Source organism: Mytilus edulis, chromosome 10 (assembly GCF_963676685.1).
Source record: "Mytilus edulis chromosome 10, xbMytEdul2.2, whole genome shotgun sequence".
Taxonomy (NCBI): domain Eukaryota; kingdom Metazoa; phylum Mollusca; class Bivalvia; order Mytilida; family Mytilidae; genus Mytilus; species Mytilus edulis.
In genome coordinates this window covers 4,345,200-4,366,567 of record NC_092353.1, presented here as the reverse complement: position 1 = coordinate 4,366,567, position 21,368 = coordinate 4,345,200, and the positions used below count along the sequence as shown (strand labels likewise).

Sequence of the window (21,368 nt, the reverse complement as noted above, 5' to 3'; positions counted from 1 at the left end):
TACTCACTCAAATCAAACATTTTTTTCCAAAACGAATTAAATAGCTCATATTAAAATTGATTAAACATAAACGTTGTTAGTACTCAATGAAGTGATAAAATTCTATTCTATCATATTTGACAATTTATGGTAAGATAAAGAATATAAAAAAAATCAATATAGTTTGACAACTTTCTAAATTCGTTTTGTTATTTTGCAAATTGCTCGCGACGAATACTACAGCCTTACCAATTTACTCGACACTAACTATGTTTACATAAAAAATGGCGGACATTCTTCAAACTTCAAAATGTCATAGTTAAAAGTTGCCTAGCGAGTTTCAAGTGTAGCTGATTCCATAATACTGGACGCAATTAAAACCTTTTTAAAGTTTTCTTAAACTGAACACTAAACAAAAGGTATTTGCATCACACAGAATGATGTGTAAATTGGTTTTGTAACAGCAGCAAGATCAAACTTGTTTATTTTAATAATGACGTGATTTACTTTACATTGTTTACTACTGTTGAATACATCTTTATGGTCAATTGAAATAAAACCACATGTACCTTCAGTAAACTGAACACTCCCATAAAAGTACAGTTACCCTTTAAAGACAAAAAAACCTAATAAATTTCCACTTATAAAAGTTATACAGTGGAGTCCACGGTGTCTGTACGGCCCGTAATATCGAGCATTAGCTGATTATGTCACCAGGGATCTCCATGGCTTGTTTAACGATGGTGCCCCACCATTGTTCAAATGTCTTCTGCCATCGTTCAAAACTTCATCGTTTTTTGTAGCCCAACGCCATTTTTTTTATCAATTAAAATCAAATGCATGTAATTGCATAACCCTTAGGCTTTTTATGTTATAATCCAATACAGTTCTAACGCCTCAGGGATATCCGGATTAAGATCGCTAATCACTTGTACCTGAGCTTGTACAGGTAGATCAACAAACCAGACAGGAGAATACTATCTGAGGATAGACGATCCATTTGTCGAATTAATCAACTCAGTTTCAGCAAATGATTATAATAATTTAGAGTAAATAAATAAATAATCCAGTTACAAAGAAAACAGTTTAACAAGTCGAACACATGCTTTATTTTGACTTACGCAATCAGCATCCCCCTTTTTTAAGAAGTACAAAATAAGACGCAAAACAGTAAATATTATTTCATCGCAAATAACTTGAGTACTGCTGTAACGATAATTAAGAATTACTTTAAAAGTTTAAAAGTAAAAACTTAAATTTTTACTGTAAAGAAATATCGTATCGTAATTCCGAATTCATTTCGTATATTACAATCAAATTGATACATTCGTGTTTCCGGTTTCTATTCAGACTCTAAAGATGCATGTTGCACAGCATCAATTTGTCAGATAAAGTCATTAAAAACCTTTTCATTTGTCAACGTTTGCTTTACAAATCTCTTTAACCTTTTACATAACCCGTACGAATCGTTTGTTGTTGCTTCAAATCAGCCATACTGGTAATGGGTTCTTAATTTGAGAGTGTCCATGAAAAATAAGCTCCACATCATATGATTTTAACCCCCATAACAATTACCAAAAATACAAGAAATCTACATGGGGACCTTCATAACAGCTTTTGTCATTCTCAACTAAGAAGGGACCATGAAGACTTGGCATTTAAATGGTTAAAAACGACAATAAATGAAAATATTGATACTTCTAATTCTATAATGAAAATTCAAATAAATATAATTTAAACAAGCAATGAATTAGCATGTTCACCATTCCTTGTATGGAGGGATAAAATACTTCCGATTGCGCTACACTGTACAGCGTAGACACGGTTTGTAATGGTGAAAGTTCCTCCATCATTCAATTTTCATCCATGGAGATCCCTGTACACAAATTAAAATCGTTCTTGTAATTGTTTTAGCCTTTCGAAGGGATGAAAAAGAATAAAATTGATAAGTTCAAGTTAATTAATAAAGTTCTGCAATCCCGTGATTTGCTATATTTGACCAATTTCCATTAAAAAAAACATCATCAGATAAAATTTGTTTTATTTAAGTCATTAAGTCAAACTAATGTCAGATTGAAATAATCTTTGCTCTGCATCCTTGGCAGTGTATTTGGTTCAAACTCAGCTATATTTCGTAGTATAAAATCTTTCCTTTATTTAAAATAAGCTATTTTTGGAAGGCATGCACGAAATCACCGGTTATTGGAGAAACTCTCAGTGCAGGGGTTTCCCTAATTTTGGACACACATTACACAAAATCGACAGGATTAAACTATACAAACAAAGATTTTATGAAATAAAAGAATGTTATGAATTTGTTCACACAATATTATCCAATTATTGGTTTGATCAGTTGAATGAAGTAAAGTCATAAGTCTTAAGTGCGCGGATACATTTGGCCCAGCTGCATTGTACATGTAACTGTTATAAGGGAGTCTGATCCCGGATCCTGCTTATTGTTTAATGAGAATCCTGCTTCTCGTTGCCATATTAGCACATGTTATTTCCCATGTCACGACAGACCGTGTGCTCCTTCTTTGGAGGATTATAAACAGTTTAAGTAGAGGATGTAAATATGATCAACAATCAAAAAATGAGGGCAGTCAATGCCAAATCTGAATTTGCTATTTATTTCATGGAAAACAAGTTATGGTTTTCAACTTTCTGTCATAACGTTTTCTCCATGAAACTAAGTACTGTAAACATTGCAAATTGTGCCCAAGTTGTCATATGCACATTTCTTCACAGATAATTGCTGACTGACCGATTCTATTTGAATGAATTAATGTTGATGATCATTAATGTCCTATCCGATAAACGGATTACCTCTAATCTTCTAATTCTATAATGAAAATTCAAATAAATATAATTTAAACAAGCAATGAATTAGCATGTTCACCATTCCTTGTATGGAGGGATAAAATACTTCCGATTGCGCTACACTGTACAGCGTAGACACGGTTTGTAATGGTGAAAGTTCCTCCATCATTCAATTTTCATCCATGGAGATCCCTGTACACAAATTAAAATCGTTCTTGTAATTGTTTTAGCCTTTCGAAGGGATGAAAAAGAATAAAATTGATAAGTTCAAGTTAATTAATAAAGTTCTGCAATCCCGTGATTTGCTATATTTGACCAATTTCCATTAAAAAAAACATCATCAGATAAAATTTGTTTTATTTAAGTCATTAAGTCAAACTAATGTCAGATTGAAATAATCTTTGCTCTGCATCCTTGGCAGTGTATTTGGTTCAAACTCAGCTATATTTCGTAGTATAAAATCTTTCCTTTATTTAAAATAAGCTATTTTTGGAAGGCATGCACGAAATCACCGGTTATTGGAGAAACTCTCAGTGCAGGGGTTTCCCTAATTTTGGACACACATTACACAAAATCGACAGGATTAAACTATACAAACAAAGATTTTATGAAATAAAAGAATGTTATGAATTTGTTCACACAATATTATCCAATTATTGGTTTGATCAGTTGAATGAAGTAAAGTCATAAGTCTTAAGTGCGCGGATACATTTGGCCCAGCTGCATTGTACATGTAACTTTTATAAGGGAGTCTGATCCCGGATCCTGCTTATTGTTTAATGAGAATCCTGCTTCTCGTTGCCATATTAGCACATGTTATTTCCCATGTCACGACAGACCGTGTGCTCCTTCTTTGGAGGATTATAAACAGTTTAAGTAGAGGATGTAAATATGATCAACAATCAAAAAATGAGGGCAGTCAATGCCAAATCTGAATTTGCTATTTATTTCATGGAAAACAAGTTATGGTTTTCAACTTTCTGTCATAACGTTTTCTCCATGAAACTAAGTACTGTAAACATTGCAAATTGTGCCCAAGTTGTCATATGCACATTTCTTCACAGATAATTGCTGACTGACCGATTCTATTTGAATGAATTAATGTTGATGATCATTAATGTCCTATCCGATAAACGGATTACCTATAACAACAGATTATGACATGACACCAGTTACATGTAACCGTTGATTAGCTTGGGTCGTAAAAAAAGTCATAAACTTTTCCCCAGGTAAAATTTAGTAATTAGCGGATCATATCAATAGACAATACGAACAAAATAATATGCAATCAAGTTAAAAAAAGGCAGGGCGTCCTGGAAACTGTAAAAAGGGCACAGGGTGGCACTCAGGAAAGGGCGGGCGCTGCACCCTCTGAAAACTGCCTAGCTGGAACACTGATATTCATGATAATGGATTTTTATGCTCCACCTACGATAGTAGAGGGCATTATGTTTTCTGGTCTGTTCGTTCGTCCGTTCATTCATCCATCCGTCTGTCCCGCTTCAGGTTAAAGTTTTGGGTCAAGGTAGTTTTTGATGAAGTTAAAGTCCAATCGACTTTAAACTTAGTACATATGTTCCCTATGATGTGATCTTTTTAATTTTAATGCCAAATTAGAGTTCTTACCCAAATTTCAAGGTCCACTGAACATAGAAAATGATAGTGTGAGTGGGCATTCGTGTACTGGGGACACATTCTTGTTTTTTATTTATTAGAGGTTACTTTATCTTAAGCTACATGTACCCATGAACCAGATTTAAACAAATTTATTTTAATATATTTTAGCCATCATGCCACCACTGGAATGGGATAAGGTTATGTCGGCCAAGGTGGCCAGTCTATCAGATGACCAGATAGAAGAATTCTATGAGTCAATGATTGATGTAAGTTAGAAAACAGTTTAGATTCATTTATTTTTGTTAATTTCCCTGTGTATCATGTGTATTTTAGTTAGTTTTTTTCTTTCAAGTAAACATAAAAAACTTTTCATTATTCAATCTTATCACAGAAAGGTTCCGATGTATGATTTTTGTAAGGTTTTTGTGGGTTTTTTTTCATTGACAAAAACAGCATGAAAAATTAACAAAAAATTAAAAACATATTTCCTTTATTAAAATGTTAAATATGAGAGAAATATTTCACCTAGGCTTGTACTTACATGTACAAATTTTCATTATTAGGATTTAGTGTAAACAATATTTTATTCAGAAACAGATAAATAAATGTGTACATGCTACAATACAATGGATTGGAAAAAAAGTGACAAGTCACTTATACAAATTCCTCTCCTTGAAGACTTACTTCATCTAGTTATATTGTAAACATATGATTTTTATATAGTTTAAAGTTGATGATGTTGTGGAGACTGGTAAACTGCAGAAACTATTTGATGTAGCTAAAGTTGTTATGAAATCTAAGCATGAGGTTGGTGAGGAAGTACTGAAAACCATGGAAGAGGAGGCCAAAGAGGCTGCAACTAAAGGTGAAATCTAGAGTTGTTTCCAAAGGCACACACTCTAACTCTTTAACATATTCCCCATTTCCATTCTCAATTTTTTTATATGCTTCTAAAGTGGAACAAATTCAAGGTAAATAATTACCGGATCTGAATTTGATCAAATTGACTTTAAAATTCGGGAACTCTGCATCACTGTTTAAAACAGTTTAACCAAGCTTGAAGCTAAGAATAATTTTAAGTTGTTCACACAGTTATAGTTTTTTATGCACCTGCAGAGGCCAAACTGGCATTAAATGTTACCTTTGTTTGTGTCTTCCGCTATCCCCAAAATTGGTTCCTATTCTCTAACTTTAGTTTTCCTGAACCAAATGTTAAAAATCTTATAGACAATGCTTATAAGTTACAACATTCTGCCTCTGATGGAGGTCCTTTATGGACCGAAACCGGTCAGGCTATCAAACATCACCAGGCGCTGTTAATTATGTGTATTGGTATATACTATATTTTTATGCTTTTACATTTTTCTCACTGATACACATAGTTAATATGGCTTCTACTAACGAAAGCTCCATGGAGCTAATGTGTTTAGAGACTACTTATGTCAGTACACCTTTCCTATATTGCCTATTTCATAAAATAGATCTTGTTTAAAAAAAATGTATTTTAGGAATTACAATAATTTTTCTTTTTTATTTAAAGTATCCAGCACAATTATACCTATTATTTTTATTGATAGATAAACAAGCTCAAAGTAAGATGAAAGAATTGGAGAAAAAAGTTGCAGAACTTGGGGTAAATGTCTGGTTACTATGGTTACAGTTTGCAAACAAACTTTAAACACTGCATTTTTGTCTAGATATTGTAAACAAGTTTCGACATATGAAAGATCTAGTACACAATGTACTAACATACAATAAAGATCTAGTACACAATGTACTAACATACAATAAAGATCTAGTACACAATGTACTAACATACAATAAAACAGTACAAAATAAAGTACAATCATTTTGAAAAAAAATAAAACTTGATACATTTGTATGTCTATTAAAAGAGGTTTAACAAGCTATATTGCCAAGTTTAACCCACCATTTTGTTTTAGAAAAATGTCTGATCTAAATCAGGAATATGAGGGTTGTTTAAGATGAATGTAGGACAGAAAGTCACAGGACAAAAAGTCACAGACAAAAAGTCACGGACAAAAAGTCACAGGACAAAAAGTCACAATTCATTTTTTCTGATTATTTTCTTTGAATAAAAACCGCTTATTTCTACAAAATTATTTTTGTATTTTTCTGGAACTATTGTATAAAAACTAACTTTGTAAACAATATTTATCAAAAAAATTTCAAAGATGATCAAATAATTGTTAAAAAAACAAAAATTTCAAAGTGGGTAGTCACTTAAATGGCTTCATAGTGCCAAGAAATATATCTTTTGCATGATTAAAATTAAATAAACCTTGATTTTTCAGGTATAATGACACAATTTCCTAAACTTTAGAAATATATGTATTTAAAAGTAAATATTTCAAGATATTTCTCTTATATATTCAAACAATTGTCAACAAATTATTTGTGACTTTTTGTCCTGTGACTTTTTGTCCTACCAAATTTGTGACTTTATGTCCTGTGACTTTTTGTCCTGTGACTTTCTGTCCGTTTACCTAAAAACCGTTTAAGATGATATAGTAGTAAAGCATTGGTTTTTGTCAGGTTTTATGGATGTTACCTATTTTTAATTTGTAATATGTACCATAATATAATTAATACAAAGTACTAAAACGATGATACCTTTTAAAGTCTCAAAATACAAAACTAAGATCCAATATTTTTCAAAACTGAATTTAAATGACACTAAATACATTCTTGTTCAAAATACAATTGAACACAGAAAGCTTCTGCTGTTTTGTTATGTTATTTTGTTATACTTTCAATACTAATGACATACTTTCTGTTATATAGAAATATGGGCCAGAAACGGGAGGCGCTGCAGGAGGTACCGCAAGGGTTTTAAGGGAAAATGTGAGTGAACTAGAAAGACAGAATGAAGATTTGCAGTCTGAGATTAAAGATCTCCGTAAAGATTTGGCCAGTGAGAAAATAGCTGCTGAAAAGGTAATATGTAAATAGAGTTGTCTTTCCTTTACTTTAAACTAAAATTAATGTATGGGTAAAATATGAGTTGAGTTTGAATGTAAATTGTTGACTCTATATTGATTTACTAGATTTGATATGCATTTTGTAGGTAAGAAGGAAAATAATTTGTTCTTTTAAAAAAAAATCATAATAAACAGCAGCATAAACAAATTATATAGAATACACTGTCATAGAATTATACTATAGTACACATACATTATATGTTTTGGTTTTAGTCTTTTCTAGAATACAGCAGAATGTATACCTGTTTTTCCTGTTGTTAACAAGAGTTTCTTCTTGTTATTAAAAAGAGTTTGGAGAAGAAAAATTCTAACAAAACATACAACCTGATATTGAAATAATGAACTAAATGTCTCTTGGACAAATAGAAATTTACCAAAAAGTCAAATTGAAAATAATCTAAAAAATCTTGTTAGCATGTTTGTTAGTTTGAATTTAATTTTCTTTTAACAATTATACTGCTTCTTATTTTAACATTTTGATTATTATTTTACTTTTCTATTTCAGTACAGTGAAAGAATAAGTGAGCTAGAAAAAGATATGAAAGATCTAAGACAAGATGTAAGTTACACAAATATACAGATATTTACAGACTTATTAATTTGCATGAACATGTGCTGTTCATGTAAATTAGAAATTCAAAATAGAGCAAAAGAAAACATAAAATAATTGATTTGCTAAGTAAAGTTTATAAGATAGCATGTAACAGACATCACAATTAAAAGAAAGGGAGATAATTTGCCATCTTGAATGCTACAAACAATTTCCAGAACGGTTATTATTGATTCAAATTGATAAATTTAACTCTATATACTTAAATTTTGCAAAAACCTTTTATGGTAATCTCATCATTATATACATGATGTTAAATGAATTTCCTTTTTGTATTGACCAAATGAGGCAACACAAGACAAACTGCTTTCACATGTTGTATCTATTTTGTAGAATGATCAAATGAGACAAGATATAACAGATTATAAGATGCAGCTGCAGTCCCAGGCTTCTGGTATGGCTACAAGAAGAGGTGATGAGGCTGACTTCAGAGAGAAACTAGCCAAAAGAAATCATGAACTGGCAGAGGCTATGGAAGAACTTCAGGTAAAAGGTCTTCATAGAAGAACCTTTATGTAACTTTACCACCCCCCTAAAAATAAAAAAAATCTGGAATAACCATTTGGAGATTTAATAACCAATACTAGAAACAATATGTTTATCAGTTGAAGTTTTTTATTTAAGAATCAAAAAGAAAAAAAGAAAAGTTGATGGTTATCTATAATATGATATGTAAACATGTTTTTTTTAAGTTACATTTTATCAGCAATATCTACCTCATAATTTAAAATTTTTAAAACATAATACTTTAAATTCAGAATATTACATGCAATTATTTATTGTGAATCCTTGGCCTTTGGTAAAAATGTAAAATCTAATTAATGCAATTGCAAATATTTTATTAAGGTAAATTGGTACTGAAACTATGAATTTGAGTTTTTGATACTGTAACATTTTTTGCAATAATACAAGCATTGCAATAATTTCTTAATTTACAGTACAAAATATGTGAAACTAAATTTTTTTCAAAGCTGAATCTTTTTTCTTCAGAACTTGACAGATGCTAATGAAGCCTTTGAGAGACAGATTGCAGACTTACAGAGAAATCTGGACGATGCTGTTAATCAGATGGACAAGACCACAGAAGATTATCTCAAACTTAAGGTATAATTCACCTTTTAGGAATATATATATATTTTTTTTTATTTTTTAAATCAAACACAAGGTTGGGGTTTAAGTTTTAAAATTCATTACCCAGAATGCATTAGATTCCTAAACGGCAAATACATGAATCATATTTCCTCTATATATAACTTTTTTGCACATGATTTAGATGTACAATTCTTATGCCAGAAAGATCTGAACATTGGCAATTGAACTCTATGAAATAATGATTAAATTAGCCTGTTAATATCAGAAACATATTTGTCTATATGGCAAAATATTTGTGAAAAAAAACATTTTTTTGTATGTCATTTATCGTAAAAAAAATTCTACTATATCTTGTTATATACCTTTCAATAATCAGTGATATGATGTTAATGTTTTCATGTCTGTAATTTCTATACAGAGTGTATTATAATTGTAGAAAGTATTGGAGCAGAGTGATGCAGTGACAGACAAACTACGGGAAGAAAACGATGTCCTCAACGCTCAGGTATGGGTTGTATGAAGTATAGATACAAAGGTTATAAGGAGGTTTCATTTCTTGATGTTTTTTAACATGTATAACGTATCTATGCCTTCATTTTAAAGATTTGACCTTCTTGACTATTTCAATGTGTATAATGTATAGATAATAATGTTCAAAGAATAATTTGAATATGTCTTAAATCTATTTATAGCTTCAGTTCAAATAATAAAATAAAAAAATAACCAAATACACCCTTTCTAAATGCAATCATAGTAATATAAAATTGTGTTATAAATTTTAAAAAAAATCAAATTTATTTATTTGTATAACTTGTCTCTCTGGCATTTTGTTGTTGTCTAATTTTTTTTTTTAATATTTTAACTGGTTCCTGTAGGTTGCTGATCTGAATGAACAGGTTCAGTCCAAGACTGATGCTGACGATGCTATCATGGTGGCTGTCAATGAAAAGATTGAAGAATGGAGGGTAAGATATTCTATAAAACGAAGGATGATAAGCTGTTAAATATCTCTTTTTTATAAAATTTATTTGGGCTGTTCCATCAAACATGGTTACCCCATTTTGTAAAAGGTAATCACAGTGTATCATGCATTTTTAAGAGGAACAGCCCTTATTATTTTACATGTAGTTTCAATCTTTTGGGTGTACAATGAGATAGTTAAAAAAATATTTTTGAAAGTTTAAGTCAGATCTACTAAATTAGTTTTCATCACTAAAGATAGCTTAGCTAAGCTCATTCAACTGATGAAATAAATCTGCCTGAGATATTTTGATATTTCAAAAATTACAAATGATAAGTAAATGATAATTCCAATATCATGATTAAAAAAATGAAAAAGTACTTTAACTGTTTCAAAATGATCATAATAGTAGGTAAAGTTTGATGTATTTAAACTAAAAATATTGAAGTAAAATTGTATCAGTAGGTTAGATTTGCATTATTTCATATTTTCTAAATGAATTTTGTAAACATGTGGAAACTGTTTATCACAGTTTTTTTTTTACTAAGCAACTAAAAGTAAAAAAGTATAATGTTTGAATAACTTATTTCAGGAAATCTTATCTCAAAAAGATGCAGTTATTGTAGAACTTCAAGGAAAAAACTTTGCCTTGAATGAAAACCTGATCGCAGCTACCATGGATACAGACAAAGCTTCAGTAGCTGCTCTTTCTAAAGTGATCAAAGATAAAGATAAACAGATAGAAGAACTTACCGATCAGATCAAAGTTTACGTGGATGAGATGGAGGCTAATGCCGCATTGATGGAAGATATGAAAGGAGAGCTACAGAGAAGTAGGTGTTCAATAAATAGTATAAGTGGAAAATCACAAAAACTTGAGGATATAAAGTCTCATTTGAAATATAAGGAATAAAACCACTAATTAATGGTCCCATTGCTTTCTATGTTAAATTCCTTGATTTCAAGCTTTCATAGCTCTTTCGTTTTAAGTTCAAATGAAGTGACACTCATTCCATGTCAAAACAATACATTCTGGTTACCCATGCTAGAAAACTCACCATACCTTTAATTGCATATAAGGCCGCACTAGTTCCCAGAAGTTTGGAAGTACTAAAACAGTACTTCAGATCTGAGAATCAGGCAATAAATGCCCTTATGTTTCAATTTCATACACATGTTTTTATTATTTAATATAATCATTCAACAAAGGTTCTACAATGATCCACAGTCATTCACTAAAACATAAAAATAGATGGCAACAATGCGAGTCACATTGATCAATGAAAAAAATTATCTTATATACATAACAGCTGGCACAGGTCCTGGGGATCAACAGCAGAAAAGGATCCGTGAACTGACTAATGAGATCAAATATCTGAAGCAGAAACTAAAGGATCACGACACAGATCTGACCAAGGCTGAGGACGACGCTAGAGACAAGGATAAGGAATTGATAGATGCTCTAGAACGCATGTCCAAATATGAGTCGGTAAGTAACAGCTATGATGAAGGGTAAATAAGTACAGTTAACAATGTACAAAACAGAAACAGTCAAGACCTAACAGTTACAAAACAAGTTAAGGAGAAACAACAAATATGTAATGAAGCAATGATCATTCAGAAACATACATGATATTTTAGATATTAGGACATGCAACATTGATAGCTTTTTTAGTCCTTCTCACTTTTATTACCCAGAAATGTAAAAAATACAAAAACATGAGATTTGGAATGCCACAAAAATTTGAAATAGAATTTAGACAAACATATATTAATCTTTTAATCTAATAAAATGATAAAGATAAAGATAAACACTAACAAATAATGGTTGTATTTGAATACATTTAGGTCATAGTGAGTGTTTTATCTGTACACATTATCACATTAATGATAAAAAAAGGCAAAAATTCAAAAGTCCAGAAAATAGAAATCCATTCACTTACATTTTACCAATTGATATATTAAACAAGAAATGTATGTATCTAATTTGTTTGACATATTTATTTTCAGGGAGAGTATGGGCTTGCTGAGGCTGTACAGGAAATTAAAGATTGTAAACATCAAGTTAGGATCAGAGACAGGTAAGAAATGATGTACTTACAATTTACTCTTAAATGCTCAAACGAATAGTTTACAAATATTTACTTATTATGCTTTCCTTGCACTGTAAGTAAAAATCACATGTTTGTGGGATGTTATAGCAGAAGTGTATTAAATTTTATAATGAATTTTTATATAAGTCTTTTTAAAGTCTGCTATACTTTTGGCTATAATGATATTAAAACATGACCAAAAGAATCATATTACTACATTAAGTATAAAAAATGGATATACAAATTCACAACAGTTTGTAAATGATTCCCTGAGTACGGCATATATTATATGGTATGGATTTAACCTTAACGTTAGTTGCTAGAATTTTAATAGATAAATGTTGTTTCTACCTTGCAAGCACCTGTTATTCCCTTATAAGTTGTTTATAAAACGATTACATTTTTTTAGGCAAATAGAAGAGCTGACCCAGGTGATTAATAAGATAGAGATGAAGTTTAATGATTTGGAGGAAGAGAATGAGGATCTTAGATATAGATTGGGGTTAGATCCTAGGGAACCAATTGATCTCACAGAATTCAAAGCTAATAAATCAAAGAGGAAGGAAGAAGAGAAAGCATTAAACTTTATACTACAAAGGGAGGTAAGTTGGATTGAAATACACATGTTGGTCTAACGAATTTGTTCATGGCATGGTAAAATAAAAGATTAAACTGTTAAATTAATTTTATAGAAGATAAGTCTGCTTAATTTCAGAAATATTTTTTACAGTATATTAAACATACTTTTTGAATTTAATGACAAAGTTACTGAAAAAAATTACATTACTCCTGATATAAATTAAGAGTGAATGTCAGAAGGCAGTCGCCATTACCATTTATGTAATTGCATTAGACACATACTTATTTTGTTTTCAGATAGAAAAACTTGAAGATGAAAGAATAGATTTGAAAAAGAAAATGAGGAAGATGGCACAGACCATAGGACAAAGGTATTAATCATCTGATATGGTTTACATGTTACACTACAGCTTTATATATTGAATTCTACATCATTTATACCCCACTACTAGATTCTCAAAATTGTCTATTTTATATGTAATAAAAGCTTTACTTATATGTCTGATATATAGTACATGTATGACTTTTGATTGTCTGTTACACATGGTGAGACCATTAAGAAGATCTGTCAATTCCATCATGAAAAGTTGAATTAAAAATCACTTCAGCTGTCATGTAGATACATATAATAGGGGATTTCAATAAATGTACCTTATTTCTTTCCTTACATCTCATTTTATCATGTTTATTGCTGTACTGTTATTTTGTTATTTCATGTCAAATTTCTCTTTAGTCAGTCTTTAACAGGGTGAATATCTTATTGAATTTGTTTATTGTTATAATATTATGACTTTATAATGTACTGACTCAGCCAAAAAGACCACTGTTATATTTTCAAACAAATCATCAGAAATAGAAACTTTTATGTTTATTTGCCCTGCATTTGTGATATTCTTATTAATCTGTTTTACCCGAAACAAGTTATCTTAATTGTTGTTTGTATATTGATCATTTCAAAAATTATATAAACCTTTTAACCTTTTGATCAGTATAAGATTTTAACTGTTATCAATGAAATATATTGAATCAATTTAAATTTAACTTGTGGTCTTTTCTTGAGTCAGTGTTTGTTTTATTACATTTGATTTGTTGTTACTGTTTAATTTCTTTCTGACTGAGTTGATTTTAGAAAAAGAATGAAAGTTTCTGTCAGTACACAGAAAACAATACTTTTTTATTGGTATATCATCCTTAAATTGTTACTTTGATATACACAATACAACTGAACTTTGTATGCAAAATAAGGAATGACAGAATCTTTTTAAATCACATAATTTCTATGAATTGAAAATTTATGAAGAATATGTCTTAACAGAGGCATGGACTGGAAAGATGGAAATATTTCTTCTATATTTTATTTCTTATATTGCATGCAAACATTAGTTTAACTGCCTTAATTTCAAGTACCTTTAAAGTATTTTTCAAATGAAAATATGAAAACTAGATATAGGGCATGTTTGCAGCACACTACTAAAATGATAGGGAATTAGATTTTCTTTGTCAAACAATAACTCATACATTGTTTAATACAAGTTCACATTTTGTTATAATAATGATTTATTTGTAAACAGAGCGGTCGCCCTTGGTTTGCCAGCAGAAGATATGATTGCTGTGATGGACTTCCAGGAAGAACTGAAAACTCAGAGAATGCAGAAAACAGGGCCATCTATAGCAACAGCTATTAGGAAGGAGGTGGAAAAAGAGGAGTCACAAATCAAGGTGTGTTCTAATACCAAAAACCATAATTTAGGAATTATTTTAAGCTTTTTGTTTTAGGTAAACTGTATATTTGGAAATGATATCTATTGAAATAGGTGTCATAAAAACAAGGTAAGATTTCAAACCCAATGCAAATACACCTTATCACTATTTTTGCGCCATTACTGGACCTCACAAAGGCTCCCGTCAAATTTGGACGTCATAATTCAAAGATCTACGCCACAATGGAAAAGTGATTGTTGTATGACGTCGATAGTTCAAGAGGGCAGATTCCTGGTCAACCGGGACAGATTTCCAAATAGCGATAAGGTGTATTTAAAATGGGTTCCATGAAATGGGAACAATGTGATTCTCAAAGAGTACCATCTACAACAACATCTGACCAGAAACCAAAGTAATAATTTAAATTAATCAGTATATAGACATGAAAAAAAGAAATTTAACCAGCTTGGTTGTATAATAAAAGCTATATAAGTAAAGAATAATTGTAACTTGAAATATGTCTTTCCACTTATTCAATGCAGCTAATTAAAATCATGTAAAAAGCTTGATTCTGATTGATTTTAATGTGCATTTCGATTTAATAATAAAATTACTTAGTTAAATTTTGAAAAAACGTTTAATGTTTTCCAGTTTGATGATTATCATGCAGTACAGAAGGAGAACTTTAAGGAGATAGATAATCTGTACAGAGAAAATGCTAAATTTAAATCACGAACAGATCAACTGGAGAAAGAGAATAAACAGTTAGAACAGGGTCTCAAGGAAGTTATAGAAAATCTCAAAACATATTCACCAGGTATGTGATTGTATAGAAATTTAGGTACTACATATGTATGTCAAATAATATGTGAGACATGCTACGCCAAACACTATGTAAATCATATGTAAGACACTGTCAAAGTACTGTGATAAAATTTTAAAAATCTTACTTAATGAAAAACATTTCAGATTTGTAGGTACATTGTTTTCTAATAAAAAAATCAGAGTTGTTCCAGGAACATTATATGGAGTCCATGAATGCTTTTTTTTCATAATTTTTACCATATTCTATATAGACTTCATTAGTACCCAGGGTACCGCTATAAAAATGGATATATATTTAGAATACTGGATTCCATGATTGTTCTATGAAATAATTTTAATAGACCCAAAAACCACTAAAGTCACTTAAAAGTTTATATGAAAGAGTCCTCATACTAGATGACAACGAAAATTTAGATATTAGGGTGTTGTGAACCTCAAAAGCTGAAGAAATTTGAATATATGATTAATACTACTTTATTTTTCAATTAACCTTTGCCTGTACTGTTTCATGTTTATTTATAAGTCTTCACTGGCTATAATGTCTGTTATTCGTTTTATGACATGATTCTTAATACATAGGTTTTTTTTTCAGAAAAAGGAGAGGTAGAAACACAGATGCAGTTTCCTACCTTGGAAAAAATGTTGGCTGTAAGTCTTTGTATTTAAATGCTTTGTTGATTAATTGTTCATGAAATTATTAACTGTATCACATAATTTGTAACTTAAGTGTGTTTTGTAATTGTTTCAATCTTCCAACTTAGAACTACATTTTAATTTATAAAATCTGTAACATAGCTGAACACTGGATACACATGAGGTAAATTTTGTGTAGTAAGATTTATTCCCAAATATTCTATAGGAATGTATGTAGACTTGAGCAAAGCCACATAATCAAATATTCATGAATATGCAAGCGTTCCTAAATTCAGGAAAATAACTACATCCACATTACCATAAATATTTTGAATTTGATTTTGAAAAAAAAGTAATTAATCAAAAAGAATATTTGTGTTAATTGTGGTGAAAGGTGAAATCTCTGTATAAAATATTATAGATAGTTAAAAAAAAAATTAAACATGAACAATTTCTCTTGAACAGGCAATAGAAGCAAAGAATCTTCTTGGAAACTATGATACATCTTTGTTTCTGAAGGCACAAGTAGATAACTTACAGGGAAGGAATGAAGAACTGAGGAATGAACTTAAACAGACAAGATTAGAGACAAGTAAAGCTAAACTGGAGACACAGAAAGCTATAGAGAAGGTAGATATTTTGGGGTTTAAAAACCTTAACTTTTATGTTGATTAAAGTTTTTATATAAAATATAGGCATAAAATACATTTATATCATTAAAGGGAGCTAATCGCAATGTACTGCAGACAAGGCAAGATCATTATTATTTGTTTTGTATAGACACAAACCTAATAAAATCAAAAGTATATGTGAACTCGTATTTGATAGTGATTACCATGTATTCATATCTCTTATTTTTCTATGAAATATTATTAGTATTTTTCATTGCAAAATAATCATTTTAAAGAGCTAACACACTTCCAAATACTTTCTAAAAATTCACTTTAGATCTCTGTAATTCCAAAAAACTGTTGCTCTGGGAATATGGATAATATTGTGCAAAATTTATAAATTGTGCCTTAGGAAAGTTTCCTATAAAGAATTGAGAATTAAAAGAAGCTGATTTAGTTGACTGGAAGAATTAATTTATTCATTTTGTTTTGTACTTGAAAATGAATTTTCTCAAATGGATTGCACAACAATATTTATTACTGATATATTATTAGATTGAGAAGTTGGAAGGTGATTTAAAGATAGCTGTAGAATCTGGAGGCGGTCCAGGAGGTGTGTTCCAAACAATGCCACTCCCTGATTCCATGGCAACAACAAGTGCAGAGGTCATTGCCAGCATCAATGAACACTTAATAGTTACACTACAGGTATATATAGAGGATGAGTTTCATTTCATCCTCAAATGTCCACTTTACCAAAGTTTTAGAACAATTTATATTAAGCCATATTATTGGAAAAAAACATTGATGTACAAATTTATTAAACTAATTAGTACAAACAATGTAAAAGAGCTGTGTAATTTAGGTAAATTTATATTTAGATCTTTTAAGCTTAGAACCGAAATGTTGAAATAATGTTTATGTATTACTACAACACCTTCTGCGATTCTGTCACAATAGTTTGTGTTTATGTATGTATTATATGCATTATTGATGTTGATGAAATTCAAATGTGCACCTATAGTTTATATAGACTTTGGTAATAAAGATATATGGGATGTGATAAATATTTAAAAAATATGTCATTAGAAGTCGATTTTAGTGAATCCCTTCAACGAATACCTGAAAAGAGTAACGTTATCTCTGAATATGTAATTTGTTTTGCTACAAATAAATGTTTTTATATTTATAAGCGAGGAAATTAACTTATTTATCGGAACAGGATAAAACTGTTCTTGATATAAACTCAAAACTGATAAAGTATATTGCTTTTTTTTTAACATTTTTTTTTAATTGACTGTAACAATATTTTCTATATGCAAATAATTGACATTAAAAAAAAAATATAAGTTAACTGTTAATGTAAATTTTTATGTTTTTAAGGAACTATCAATAAAGGAGCAGTCAATGAAAGAAATGGAGAATTCCCTGGAGAATTATAAGAGGAAGTTTGCTGTAATGAGGCACCAACAGGGACTTGTTTACCATGATTATCTCAAAGATAAAAAAGTAAGTAGTAAATCAAAAGTCAAAATGATGTAGATATTAGCAACTATTTGTCACTGTAAGGACTTTAACAATGATAAAACACATGCTGCATAACAAGCTTTTCATGGCTCCAACATGACAAATCTTAAGTACAATTCAATACAAGAAAAACAAATATGAAGTACATCTCTAACTTACGACAGGCACATACAAAATGTTTTGGTTTGCAGCACACAAGAATGCATTACTATACCAATTATTATCAACTGATATATTTATACTCTATGTTTAAAATGCAATATGTTATTATTCATTATTTTAGGAATGGGAAGAAGAAACACAGAAGATAAAAGACAAATTGGCTAAAGTTGAAGGAGAGAGAGAAGAAGATAGAGTTAGAATTCAGGAATTTGATGTAAGATATCTAAATGTACAGTACAGTCAGTATGTTTTGTGCTTATCAATATTATACACTGTTTCATTTATATGCATCCTACAGTCCATTACTTAGCAACTGTGTTAGAGGACAAATTTTTTGTTTTATTCATGCTATCTGTATTCAACAGAGGACAAGAATGATATAAATTAGTATCCATGAGCAACTTTTGAATGGATAACAACAAAGTTGAATGTTATTACAACATAGACTTTCACACATTGTATATCTGAAGTCAAGATAGCTACTTCTACTAATATACCATAAAAGAATAATGTTAAATGCTCAGTATCAAATATTGTGGAATAAGAGACAGAAATGTTCTGCTGTTTTTTTTAAGGAATCCTTTACTGTTTCCTGCTTGATTCTTTCGTTTGTAAATATGACCAGATGCTGGTTTGTTCATCCTGTACTTTACACTAAAATTTTGTAATTGTTTTTCAATAGCGGTTAATTGATACATTATCTAAAGATGACACTGAAGTCAGAAGGAGGCTGTCAGACATGACACGGAGAATTACTGTATTACGTGTCAATGAGAAAGCTCTAACCAGGAGGTACAATACCTCAGAGGAAGTGGAGGGACAACTCAGGAAGGTAAGGGGCAGATAATCTGTTGTGTTAGTTTGTATTTTGATCAGGATTTTAATAATCAAAGAAATGAAGGAGGCATTAGTTATTTATATCTCTTATGTACACTTTTGGAAATTGACCAACTCACCATTTCCTAATCTAAGGAATTTATGTTATGTTTTCAGGATTTCTAGATTTTTAGACATGTCCACAATTTCCTAAACAATTGGGGAAAAAATAACCCACAGTCCTTTCGAGTCTGAAACAGGCAATGTACACACAATTAAATGATCTGTGACATCATAGACACATGAAGTGAAAAACTTATATCTACCTATTTTTAGGTTTAAATCTATGAGCTATATGACTGATAAGTTTTCAACAAAAGGTTTTTGAATGCAAAATAGTTTTCATACATATCAACCTAATACATGCATTATTTTCTCTGTAACCAAATGAAAATTTGATGAGAAAGCAATATTAGATATTCTAACTGTCTTATTTTACTGTAAATCTTGTTACAGGATATAAATAGATATAAGAACGACATGGCTTCAGTTGAAACAGCGGTAGCAGAAAGGATGGGGTACTTACAGAGATATAAGGTAAATATGACAGAAGATAAATAAATGTTTAACAGAATTTTTCAACACAGTGAAGGGTCACTTTTTCTGCTGTGTTTTATAGGAATTTGACATTTTGGGGAAATCAATATTAGACAATATTATAATAAAGATTGGGCCATTTTCTGCTCTTTGGTCTTTTTGTTGTCTCTTTGACATATTCACGGTTTACATTCTCTAATTCATAAGTTATTTATTGAAGGAGGTGGACTTAGCATTAATGTTGCAACATGTTCAACACAACTTGGACATTATGAACTTGAATTTGTGAGGCATGTCCAAAGTATATGGACCATACAATAGTGTATACATTACAAAATTATAACCTTTGTATAAGGTCCATACAAGGATATGTTGACCTGTCTGAAAGGAGTATATTGACTGATGACAAAGTCTTAGGTCGATATTTTCCTTTGGGTCAATATATCCTGTATTGACATCATACAAAGGCTACGATTGTCATATTGTTAATTTCCAACCACACTTGTATCTTAATTGTCATTGCAATATATTCTCTTTTTATGATCATTTAATTTTGCATTATTGTAGTATTAAACCAATTTTTAAGACATTTCAGCCATAGGCCCTCTTCAGTTTCTTTCTTTTTCTTCTGAACTACATGGCAGACATTTTTTTTTTTTTCAATAATTAAAATGTTATAGATATAATTCCTTGGAAACTTTATGTCACAATACTTTGACGTCCCAATGACATGACATTGTAATATTGTTTTATGAATGAAAGTTAAAGTATATAAGATTTGATTAAAGTCATTCTTTTTTAACGTTGATTACAAATAGTCTAATTGTATTTAGTTTTAGCATCCTTGTGCCTCAATATATCTTCTGTAATTTGCGGATTTATCATAAATTTGTTGCAGAACTGTCATGTCCTCTTTACAATGATCCTCTTGGTTAAAATGTTCAGCCACAGCTTTATCTCTGTTATGTCTTATATCTGCTATGTGTTCTTTTTATTCTGTCGTTGAGAGATCTTTCTGTTTCCCCAACATAGACGTAGTGGTTACATTTTTTACAATGAAGTCCATAAATAATGTTTACCAGTTTACAACCATGAATATTGTTTTTGAAGTTGAAGGCCTTAGCTCCTCATATGTGTCATTTAATTTTATCCCTGAAAAACAATGAATGTCCAAGAGTAATTCATTAATAAACACTTATACAATTTCTAAAATAAATTTCTTTACTCGTTATTTTACCAACAAAAAGAAATTAACACAGTTCATTTAGGAGGAAGATTTACCTAAAATTTAATGTATATAAAGTTTTGACTCTTCATTGTGTTGGAACACTAATTTGTTTAACACTAATGCAAATTTAGAAAGCAGAACAATATTTTTCTTTTTGCAAATGTTGGTATTTTATTTGGGTGAAATTACAAGTTACTTCAAAATTTACCAAAAAAATAATAGCCACTCAAAAGATAAAATTTCTGGAACTGAGTTATTTATGTATAGCATTTACAAAAACAAATGTGATATGAGTCTTTTAGAATATATGCTGTTTAAAACATATCTGAACATGTATTTATGCATCAGAGGTCAGAATTTAGTTATAGACTTCAAAACGAAGGGCACTATTATCTTTGGCTTTAACTCCTTTCTAGAAGAAGTTTTGGAATGAACAATTGCCCTCCCTGACATTCCAGCAATTGTTAGAACCAAGGTTAACTGACCTCCAATGAATGAAGAGCTTGGTTTTTATT

At 30.2% G+C, this 21,368-nt stretch overlaps 2 protein-coding genes across 3 annotated transcripts in view; one reads left to right on the top strand and one right to left on the bottom strand.

The window, feature by feature from the left end:
- The window catches only part of LOC139493181 (uncharacterized), a 38,868-nt gene extending 38,840 nt beyond the window's left edge, over positions 1-28 (bottom strand). Inside the window, exon 1 of the mRNA XM_071281371.1 lies at positions 8-28. The gene's annotated coding sequence lies outside the window, so the exon portion shown is untranslated. The remainder of the gene's footprint in view (positions 1-7) is intronic.
- Positions 29-216: 188 nt separating this feature from the next.
- Positions 217-21,368, top strand: part of LOC139493179 (centrosomal protein of 290 kDa-like) — a 52,444-nt gene continuing 31,292 nt past the window's right edge. For both annotated transcript variants that reach the window (XM_071281362.1, XM_071281363.1), the window contains exons 1-24: positions 217-398; positions 4,585-4,682; positions 5,140-5,281; positions 5,994-6,049; positions 7,222-7,374; positions 7,924-7,977; positions 8,362-8,514; positions 9,019-9,132; positions 9,557-9,625; positions 9,996-10,085; positions 10,674-10,914; positions 11,392-11,570; positions 12,092-12,162; positions 12,584-12,776; positions 13,051-13,124; positions 14,325-14,472; positions 15,106-15,271; positions 15,872-15,927; positions 16,378-16,542; positions 17,079-17,231; positions 17,907-18,032; positions 18,334-18,426; positions 18,895-19,044; positions 19,545-19,625. In XM_071281362.1, the coding sequence (XP_071137463.1) occupies positions 4,590-4,682; positions 5,140-5,281; positions 5,994-6,049; positions 7,222-7,374; positions 7,924-7,977; positions 8,362-8,514; positions 9,019-9,132; positions 9,557-9,625; positions 9,996-10,085; positions 10,674-10,914; positions 11,392-11,570; positions 12,092-12,162; positions 12,584-12,776; positions 13,051-13,124; positions 14,325-14,472; positions 15,106-15,271; positions 15,872-15,927; positions 16,378-16,542; positions 17,079-17,231; positions 17,907-18,032; positions 18,334-18,426; positions 18,895-19,044; positions 19,545-19,625 (2,820 nt within the window). In that variant the 5' untranslated portion in view covers positions 217-398; positions 4,585-4,589. The remainder of the gene's footprint in view (positions 399-4,584; positions 4,683-5,139; positions 5,282-5,993; positions 6,050-7,221; positions 7,375-7,923; positions 7,978-8,361; positions 8,515-9,018; positions 9,133-9,556; positions 9,626-9,995; positions 10,086-10,673; positions 10,915-11,391; positions 11,571-12,091; positions 12,163-12,583; positions 12,777-13,050; positions 13,125-14,324; positions 14,473-15,105; positions 15,272-15,871; positions 15,928-16,377; positions 16,543-17,078; positions 17,232-17,906; positions 18,033-18,333; positions 18,427-18,894; positions 19,045-19,544; positions 19,626-21,368) is intronic.